The following is a 10202-nucleotide window of genomic DNA, read 5'->3' as shown; positions in this document are numbered from 1 at the left end:
TAAAAAGTTAAAAAGAACAGCATTTATTCAAAATATAAATCTTTGCTATCACTTCTGAACAATTTAACACATCCTTGCTGAATAAAAGTTTTAATTTCTTTCAAAAAAAAAAGAAAGAATAAAAAATGACTGACCCCAAACTTTTGAACGGTAGTGTATATTGTTAGAAAATATTTTTATTTTAAATAAATGTTCTTATTTTTAACTTTTTATTCATCAAAGAATCCTGAAAAAATTATCACAGATTCCCAAAAAGAATATTAAGCAGCACAACAATTTCCAGCACTGATAATAAATCAGCATATTAGAATTATTTCTGAAGATCATGTGACACTGAAGACTGGATCAATGATGCTGAAAATTCAGTTTTGCATCACAGGAATAAATTAGATTTTAATGTATATTAAAATAGAAAAACGTTATTTTACATCATAATAATATTTCACAATATACATTTTTTTCCATGTATTTTTGATCAAATAAATGCAGCCTTGATGAGCATTAGAAACTCCTGTAAAAAACATTAAAAATCATCTGATCCCAAACTTTTTACTGGTAGTGTAGTTCAAATCACTGTCTGTATGAATTGCATAATATTAAAGTAAATAAAAATAACCGCTTGTGTAATATACACATAGTAAATGATGCAACTTAATGCTTTGGTTGGACGACTTTCTCGCTACTGAAACAGACAAATGTCTCTGAAAGCTTTGGGGTAGTTCTCAAGATAAGAGTCATGCTAAATTAAAATGTCACATTAGAGTGAGCAGCAATCAAATGAAGCATGTTAAACTTGCTTCCTGCTGCACTGAAAGGAAATACAGCTTAGCTCACAGCAGAATTAGACAGGAAGTGAATAAATAGTAAGTGAACGAATGGTGAACGAAAGCAACAAAAAAAAACGAAACAAAAAAAAAACAAGGAAGTGATGGCTTCCCTGACCTTAAAATGGACACGTAAATCTGAGTGCTCGGGAAGTTGTAACGCTCTACCCTGGATAACATGTCGAAGAAACCAGGCAGTAGGTGACTGACGCATGACACGACCAAAGGCAGTTTCAGCAAACCCACAGCTTTCTGAAAAGAGTTTGCTTACATGATAAAGACATAAACAAATGATATCAAATAAAGAATTATATTTTAGTTCTAGAGGAAGGACAAAAACAAGAAATACAGAAATATTTCTTAGAGAAATGCATCAAGAATTCTAGAGAGAAATAAAACATAGGCAGTCTAAGCATTTCAATTTGTTTTTCTATAAAACCAAATGTAAAGCTGATGAATGGGGACAAATGTGCAAATTTGCATTTACAATTAAAACAGTTGTATTTTGTAACTTTGTGCGTTACACACTAAACAGAAAACTTCCATTTATCAATTTACAATAAATGTCATTAATTAATGCACACTCTCACTGGGTCGGGTTTTCCAAAGGTACAACTTTGTATCTTATTTACCACTAAAGTGTGCATATTAGTGTTTTTCTATAAAACAGCATTCCAGCTTTTGTACCTCTTTTTTTTCTGTGAAACTTTTTTTTTCTGTGTAACTATGTACATTATCCTGCTAACTATATCACTAGTAAGTTATGGGGACTTAAATGCAGTGTTGGGGATAACATTACAAGTAACGCGAGTTATGTAATCAGATTACTTTTTTCAAGTAACTAATAAAGTAAGGCATTACTTTTTAATTTACAATAAAATGTTTGAGTTACTTTTTTAAGTAAGTAATGCAAGTTACTTTGTTTTCCCATTTATTGACTGACAGCTCTGCTGTCCCCATGTTGAGAGAAATCAGGAGTAAGTGCAGAGGTGTTGTGTAAGTAAACATGATGTTACTGTAGTTCTGGACTAAATGTGAACATGCATTTACTCATCTCACTTGCACAAAAACAGATTCAGTATTACTCAAAATGAATAAAACCTGTGACACGCAAACTCTAAATATGACATAAACCAGCAATTATTAAATACATTAAATAACACAAATATCCATTAAAGGCAGAGTAAGTGATTTCTGGTAGCCAATGTTGATATTTGAAATCACCAAAACAAACACGCCCCTACCTGTCACGAATCTGGTCCATGTACTTCTAATTTCATTGACTCTCGCACTACACACTGTTGCACATCACCCCAGACTACATTTCCCATCATGCATTGCACTGATTGCACTCAGCACGAATTGCACACACCTGATTGCTCTGATTGCACACAGCTGTTTCTAATTACCTCATTCACTATATAACACCCACTCTAACCACATTTCTCGGCTGAGTATTGTTGAGCCTGTACCCCTTTCCGAGTCTCCATGTTTTCCTAGTTTTTGCCTTGCCTTGTCTGTTTTCTCCGGTTTTGATCTTCGCCTGTTTTCCTGGATTCCTCCCTTTAGCCTTGCCCCTGTGACTCTGTCTGCTGTTCGGTGACCTACGCTAGCCCGGTGACTATTCTTGTGTTTTGCCCGCCATATACCTGTTTGCCAGTGTTTTGACCCTGCCTGTTTACCACGTCTCTGAAATAAAGCTTTGCATTTGGATCCGAACGTCTCACGTCTCGTCAGCCCTGTTACACTATCCAAAACGGGTCTTACCCCTATTTTGATAGCTCCGCCCCACATATAGGTACGCAACCCAGGCAACGATTAGTTCTGTGAAACAAAGCAAAACCAATAGGTGCGTTCGACTTGAAGCACCGCTACAGACGGCAGTCAACGAGAGTAGCCGCTTGCAGTCGGGGGCGGAGCTGAAAACGGAGCCGTCAAGCCGGACACTTTCTGCTCCCGTTAGTGATGCTCGCGTGGTGTTTGCTTACTCTATCACAGATGAAGTGAATTAAATGCAATATTTGTCAAATACACAGACGTTTCAGAAATGTTTTCATGAGCAACAGAAACACTTTTTATATACTGCTTAATACAGCGTCATCTGTTCAAGAATAAAGTTCAACGTAAATATATACTATTTAAATACTAATAAAGTGGGGGTACATATGCTTTCATGATAAACGTGACTCAATATAACATTGCGACTACAGTAAAAAAGCGTTTACTGTTCTAAAAACACAGATTTATGAGCAGTATTGGATTTGAAGATGTTAGAAACACACGTCATTGTTGTCATGTGGTGAATTTGGCCAATCGTGAAACAGCTGTGTCGTCATCAGCTCTCCTGCAGTCACTCTGAAAAAGCTGCGCCAGCGGAGTCAGCCGGCTGCTCTCGAGATGATATCGCGGTACTTTGATGCCACACGTGACAGTGACTTGGCGTCGGCGCCGGTTCAGGTCGGACAAAATTTCGGCGTGGCGCAACAAATCCCCGACAGGAAACTGCTGCCGGGTTCTATTTATGAAGTGCTGACACACATTTCAAATGGTTTTCAAGGGTCGTTTGATCGCGTCCAGTGTAGGCAGACTTTAGCTGTTGTAGGCATGGTGTTACTCGCCTATCGAGAAGAAACAAAGCAACCTCGGCGGTGAGTTCTCTCCAGCGCTGATCCGATATTTACATGAGTCTTACTTCTTGCCTTATCGTTCTGCAGACGTTTTCCTCTTTTGTTTTTTATCCGCCATCTCTATCTTTCTGTCGCTCGGCTCGGCTAATGTCCGTCCTGTACACTGAACTCTCTCTCCTCCACATCACAAGATGAGTAGACACGCCCCTTATTGCTGATTGGCTACAAGTTTGTTTTGCTATTCGGCCCGAATCAGTTTTCTAAAGTGTTTTTGAAAAATCACATACCCTGCCTTTAAGTATTTAATCCCATTTTATTAACCAATGTCCAATGTCTTTTCTGCTGACCTACGGTGATCCAATTCAACCACACTAATAAGCAAAAATTATTTTTTTTATTACTGAAGAGTGTTGAACTTCTTCATGCAATCCAGAATAGCAGCACAACTAGAAGGTTTGATTGAGCTGTGCCCTCTACTGTTTCTCTTCATTTCACTTTTGATGTGAAAAGGCTTTTTACATTTGCCAAAAATAGAACTTTTTATATTAAAATCAAACAAGCAAGCCTCACCCAGATTTAAAAAGTAACGTAACACCTTACTTGCCATTAAAAATTAACTAAGCAATGTAATTAGTTCTTTTTTTAGGGAGTAACACAATGTTCTAATTCATTACTTTTAAAAGTAACTTTCCCCAACACTGCTTGAACAGCATTGTGAATGAGCACAGAATTAAAGGCTAAACTGAAACACACCGACAACACAATCATAGTTTTATATCAGCAAGGCAACAGCCCAACAGACAGTATTTTTCAAGATGTGGAGTGATATCTGAAGAAAACAGTCAACCAGAAAATGCAGTTGTTGAAAATAAAGCTGTTTGCATTTTAATGAGGCAGCAAAAATAACTGGTGTGTGAACTGAACAGGATGTGACTAGTGTTTTCTATCATGAATTGTGTGATTTCCTTAAGTGTTAGGCATCCTGTTGCCTTCCTGTTGTCTATTCAAAAATATGACCAGACCCTTACCTTGGAACTGCCCTGGTCAATGTAAGGGTGTAAGTAGTAAACAGCCAGCATGCAGGCAGCTATGCAAAAGAGGCAAATGGACCATACAAGAAAGTGTAGACTCAACCAGCACAAAGTTGAACACAAGTTCCTCTTCTGTTTTCTGCAGCTGAGCTCAGACAGCATCTCCTAAAACACAAACATTGACTCAAATTCAAGCTTCATTGTAAAAGTCAACAAAACATTACCTGTGATGTTACGTATTGTTAAAGTGTGTCATTTCTGCTTCAGTGTGACCAAACAGAATTGTCCCTGTCTGCCCTTGGTTGGACAAACAGGTCGTCCTTCTTTAGACTTTCACAGCAGTGGTTTTACTGATGTTGCTAAATCAGTCTAAAAACAGTGTTCAAAGTGCTACAGTGTGTTAAAAACAGTGTTCAAAGTGCTACAGTGTGTTTACACTTTTCAGAAAGTCTACCAACGAATAGCTTACGCAATGGGCTTGGAGGAAGTATTTTAAAGGGGTCATATGATGCTTTTTTAAAGATCATTATTTTGTGTATTTGGTGTAACAGAATATGTTGACATGCTTTAATGTTCAAAAAACACATTATTTTTCAAATACTGTACATTATTGTAGGTCCTCTATGCCCCGCCTCTCTCAAACGCTTCGTTTTCTACAAAGTCCCTCCTTTGACAAGCGCAGTCTGCTCTGATTGGCCAGCTGACCCAGTGCATTGTGATTGGCCGAACACCGCAAGCACTTGTCGGAAATGTAACGCCCCTTACCATAACCGCGAGCTTCATCTTTCAAAATAAATGTAAAGACAGAGCCCGAAAGGGGAACAGAGTCGCGTGACAGACACAGTGATGAAGCTGGTATGTGTTTGCAGTACACAAGCCACGGTTAAGACAGCTGACTCCACTGTGATGTGACCCCCCCCCCTCTCTCTCGTGCTCTCTCTCTCGCTCTCTCTCTCTCACTCTCGCACTCTCTCTCTCGCTCGCTCACACACACACACACACAATGAGCAAAACTCTACATTTGAACATATGTGGGGGCGTGTTAGAATGAGCCGTTTTAGGGGGGCGTGGCAAAGTCTTAACTTTGATAAAGAATATCTTTTTGGTTTTGAGACTTTAGTCTTTGCAACTTCAGGGATCTTATCTATGCACAATCAGCTTGTAACACTCCAAAGAGAAAGGAAAGGAAATCGCATTATATGACCCCTTTAACATCAAACAAATGATGGTTACACTGTTCCTGTAACGCTGAGTCAGAGGCGTGCGGATCCATTTGCAGCTTTTATTAGAATAACAGGCAGAGTAAAACAGGCAGTATTCAGTCAACAGCGTCACGTACAGCAGGGGTAATCCAAGGGAATAAACAGTGGCAAAGCGAGGGTCGGGGCAGGCGGCAGAGAATCACACTAGTAAGAACAGTCCAAGGTAATACACAAGAGATGACAAGGAAGGGGATAAACGCTCAGAAATGTAGCCGGGGCAATACAAGACTTCGCAACCATGGAGAGTCTGGGAGCTGTTTAAATAGGGAAGCTAAGGGGGAACACCTGTGCCGTAATCAGCCCCAGGTACGGGGTGTCTGGGAAATGTAGTCCATGAACGTTAGTACTCGGGAGAGGGTGTCGGAGAGAGCCACAGAGGCCTGATTCGTGACAGTTCTGTTATTAATGAACAACTACACAGGAGCACATGAGTAACACAATATTAACATTCTAACTACTATTAACTGACAAGAAACTTTGATTAGTAAATTGGAAAGTAATATCATTAGCTACTGTTTTTTTTTTCCACACCTCTCGGAACACAATTTCAACCGAGGGGGCCCCCCCAGTGACCGCTTGCTTAGTGCCCCCAAAACTCTAAACATGCCCCTGGAAACTATATGTTTCATAATTAATGTTAATACATAATTAGTTATAAAATGAATAGCATGGCAACCTACCCGTAATGATTGAATTATTACCAACTCCTTTAGAAGGAATTACTAATTATTTGGAACAGTATTCTGACAGCCGACCAAATACGTTACTTCTCAGACATTCCAAGACCCGACAAATGCTGATTCAACATTGACAAAAACAAGCTTGACCAATGCCAACAGGGGCAATAAACCGATCAGACAAAACCGGACGAACATGTCTGTTGCCGAAACGAAGTATACTTTGGTGAAAAGCATGATAACTCCCTAGAAATTAATTAAGTCATTGTAAGCTTTTGATGTGTTTCATAAGGTTTTGGATATAATTCCTTCTGATGGGTATAGTAGGAGTCATTATTAGTGGGTAACCATGATATTCACTTTAGAATGCTGTGCCAAACAGCTAAGGATGTAGTACTATGTGTAAGAAATAAAATAAATACAAATAAGGATCAGAGGAATGCCAGAAAATTGGCAACAGGAGTAAGATCCGGAAAACTGATTTTAAAAAGCCATTTTTTTTTTCAATTTTCCATTGTAAACATTGTAAGCTCTGTAAAAGGAATGATAAAATGTAGTAATTATTAACAACTTACCATAATCTTAAGTCTGTTATTAACTATTGATTTTGCGATGATAAGTAAATGCTAAAGTAGTGGTTAAAGTGTTAATTTGTTCTGCATTAGTTACTGATTACTTGAAACTATATATAGTTTCTTAGTAGTTCTCTGGGAGGAATGAAAAACTATTGCAATCAATTGTGTACTTTAATTCATTAATCTGAGATCCTTGTTAATAGTGGTTACTAGAATGTTAAAATTGTCTAACCCATTTGCTCCTGTCTAGTTACTCATTAATGACAGAACAGTATTCCTAAGTGTTTCCAAATGACAAACATTGCTGCTGGGTTTTCCAACACTCTGGTTGGTTTCTGGGTTGACCAGTCTGTGAGAGCCATGGCTTGAGAATTATATAGCTCCAAGTTGCACAGTACAGTGTGTAAGCCACTCAACTGACAGTAGGGCTGTGCAATTAATCACATGCGATTGTCATGCGCATCTCGTCAGTAAAGACGGTTCCGTGATTCCATCCTTTCAGATGGAGCGGCATTTACTACACAGAGCCGTAGTTCACTGACAATTAGGCAATATCGCGTTCATAATCGAATGCGATTCATCTGCGATTCCCTCTGTGTAGTAAATGCCGCTCCATCTGAAAGCAGGTGATGGCGATTTACTACTAATCACGGAACCGGCTTTACTGACGAGATGCGCATGCCAATCGCATGCAATTAATTGCACAGCCCTACTGTCAGTGAGCATGAATGGACGCATTCAGATCTTGCACACTACTCAGTGGACCTTTATTTTTGAATGTTCAAATCACTCACGCATGTGAGAAAAATCGAGCTGCAGGCTGTGAAAATTATGTGAGCGGAACGTGGACAAGTGACGTTTTTTGAGTTTCTCCACCCTTTCATCCCCTTTTTTCGGCCTGCAGCTATATTTCTTTAAATGTAAAAATTTTAATAAATTAAAAGTATGCATTTAGCAGACGCTTTTATCCAAAGTGACTTACAGTACATTCAGGCTATACATTTTTTACCAGTATGTGTGTTCACTGGGAATCGAACCCACAACCTTTACCGCTGCTAATGCAATGCTATACCACTGAGCCACAGGGACACTCTTTAAACTAGTTTTACTTTCAGATGCTATTTAAACCTTAAAAGTTTGTATTACAAACCTTCTGCATTTTTTTATTCATATCACATTTGACCTCAACCATAAAATTGTATTGGACTTTAATGTGCATACATGTCTTCAAATATCCCAACATGCTTGTGTACGACATTTTTCAATGCAATTATTAGTGCTCTCTGGAGCATAAATTAGTTTTAACATGAATAGTCATATTGAAACAAACCTTCAGCTGAGTGCAGATGTTCACCGACTGCAGTTTAACGGACCGTTTCTTGCTGACTTTAAAATCCCAAGAGCAGAAAACCTTTAAAGCAAGGTTACCAGTAGTCTTGAATACGTGGAAACTCTTTCCGAATGATTTAGACATACTGAAAGGATAAACAAAATCTGACTTAATCCCAGGGCAAGCTAATGATGGGAAATGTAATTTTCACAGTGTATAAGGAAAATAGACAAACCTGTAAACAAGCAGTACACATGTGATAAACATGCCTGCTCCAATAGTAAAAATATATGCCAGTGGTATGTTGTAATTTTCTGGACACGGTTTAGTTTCAGCTTGGCAGTTTTCATTGGTGGAGTTGGTATAGTGGCCATAAAACATCACAGAGTCTGTGAGGACGCCCTGTTGTGGAACAAAAAACCATAGCGTTCACTAAAGGGTCAATGTAATATAAATGTGGGTCATCTTAAATTTCCAGGGACTGGAAACCCTAATATAAAGCACCTACTTAAAAAAAAAAAATATACATATATTATCACCCTTACCATGCATTAAGCATCCAGAGGTCAGCTGTGGTTGTGTGGTTGTTTTTTGGCGATGGGGGATTTGAGATTTGTGGTAGGATCAGGAAAAGGCCATTGATGAGGAAGAGGAGGATGTTGAAATGTAACAGTCTCCTGAGGAAGATGAAATAAGACAGAACCCCAGTGCCGAAGTGAGCGCTGATGTTTTTGAGCACTCCCTGCCAGAGCTGTATGGATTTCTGCTGGGAGACTCTACCATAGCACCAACCACACAAAACCTATGCATCAAAAACAAGAGTGCATACAGGTTAATAGTGGTTCAACGGATCACAAATCTCACGGTTCGGATCACATTACGGTTTTTGACCCACGGATCGGATCATTTTTCAGATCAGCAAGAAAATAAAAATATTTCAATTTAATTTGCTTTCCATTTATTACTTAAAGCAAAGTACACAAATTACAAGCATAGATAAATACAACAGAATATGTTACAAACAAAATAAGGTTGGTAGTATTCAAATACAGAAATGTAATAATTAGGGAAAATAACACTGCATAGTGTTCACTGTATAAATTAAATATAGATTTTCATCACAGCTGTTTTGTTGTTCGATGATCATTAATGACAGCAGCAGTATTTATAGGCTGCTGTCCCTTTAAGACCTGATGCACGGATCCGATAAAATGATGCACATCACATCCGATTTCTTTCTCAGCTGTTTTCATTCACTTGAGACATAACTGACTGCATTTAACTGAATGATTGTCGAGATGGGTATTTTGTCATAACTTTATGTGTCTGTTCAGAGGATTCAGAAGAGGATTCAGTTCGGTGTTCGTGCGCCGTCTGAAACACGTGTGCACGCTTCATGTGTGCGCGAAGAGAACAGCGCGCGAGTAACGAATCGAGTTCCCTTTCGCCTTTTCTCTCTGGAATTGTTTCAAATTCGCTTGCTTGTGTAAATAGGAACAAATGATAAACTTATACTCTATTATGGTAAAATTTTGCAATTATTCTGCGGATCACATGCATGCCGAACCGTGGGCCTTGGTCCGTACGGATCACGGATCAACTACGATCCTTTTAACCACTACAGGTTAATGAATCAAGAACTGCTGTTCAGTGTTGAACTCTGGAAATCTACATTAGGAATATTTAAAAATGCCACTTTCAATGGTAATTTGTATGTGAATAGGGTACAGACTGTTGTCCCCTTACTTTGCTAAAGCAATGAAGGAATAAAACCAGTCCTCTTGAGAGAAAACTTTTTTTTTAACTTGGTATTAATGACATAATACTTAGCCGTGTACAACATTCGGAGAGCAACCACATTACCTCATGACCCCCC

The 10202-nt window shown here is 38.6% G+C and overlaps 1 protein-coding gene across 1 annotated transcript in view; it reads right to left on the bottom strand.

Annotated features, from left to right (window-relative positions):
* Positions 1-975: 975 nt before the first annotated feature.
* Positions 976-10202, bottom strand: part of LOC107552098 (transmembrane channel-like protein 6) — a 13510-nt gene continuing 4283 nt past the window's right edge. The window contains exons 7-11 of the mRNA XM_016233925.1: positions 8879-9128; positions 8562-8736; positions 8327-8471; positions 4480-4647; positions 976-1090 (exon numbers count right to left, since the gene is read on the bottom strand). Of these exons, the coding sequence (XP_016089411.1) occupies positions 1058-1090; positions 4480-4647; positions 8327-8471; positions 8562-8736; positions 8879-9128 (771 nt within the window). The 3' untranslated portion in view covers positions 976-1057. The remainder of the gene's footprint in view (positions 1091-4479; positions 4648-8326; positions 8472-8561; positions 8737-8878; positions 9129-10202) is intronic.

Source organism: Sinocyclocheilus grahami, unplaced genomic scaffold (genome assembly GCF_001515645.1).
Source record: "Sinocyclocheilus grahami isolate Dianchi unplaced genomic scaffold, SAMN03320097.WGS_v1.1 scaffold441.1, whole genome shotgun sequence".
NCBI classification, from domain to species: domain Eukaryota; kingdom Metazoa; phylum Chordata; class Actinopteri; order Cypriniformes; family Cyprinidae; genus Sinocyclocheilus; species Sinocyclocheilus grahami.
Note: the sequence above shows the minus strand (reverse complement) of the source record. Positions and strands in the feature narration are given on the sequence as shown.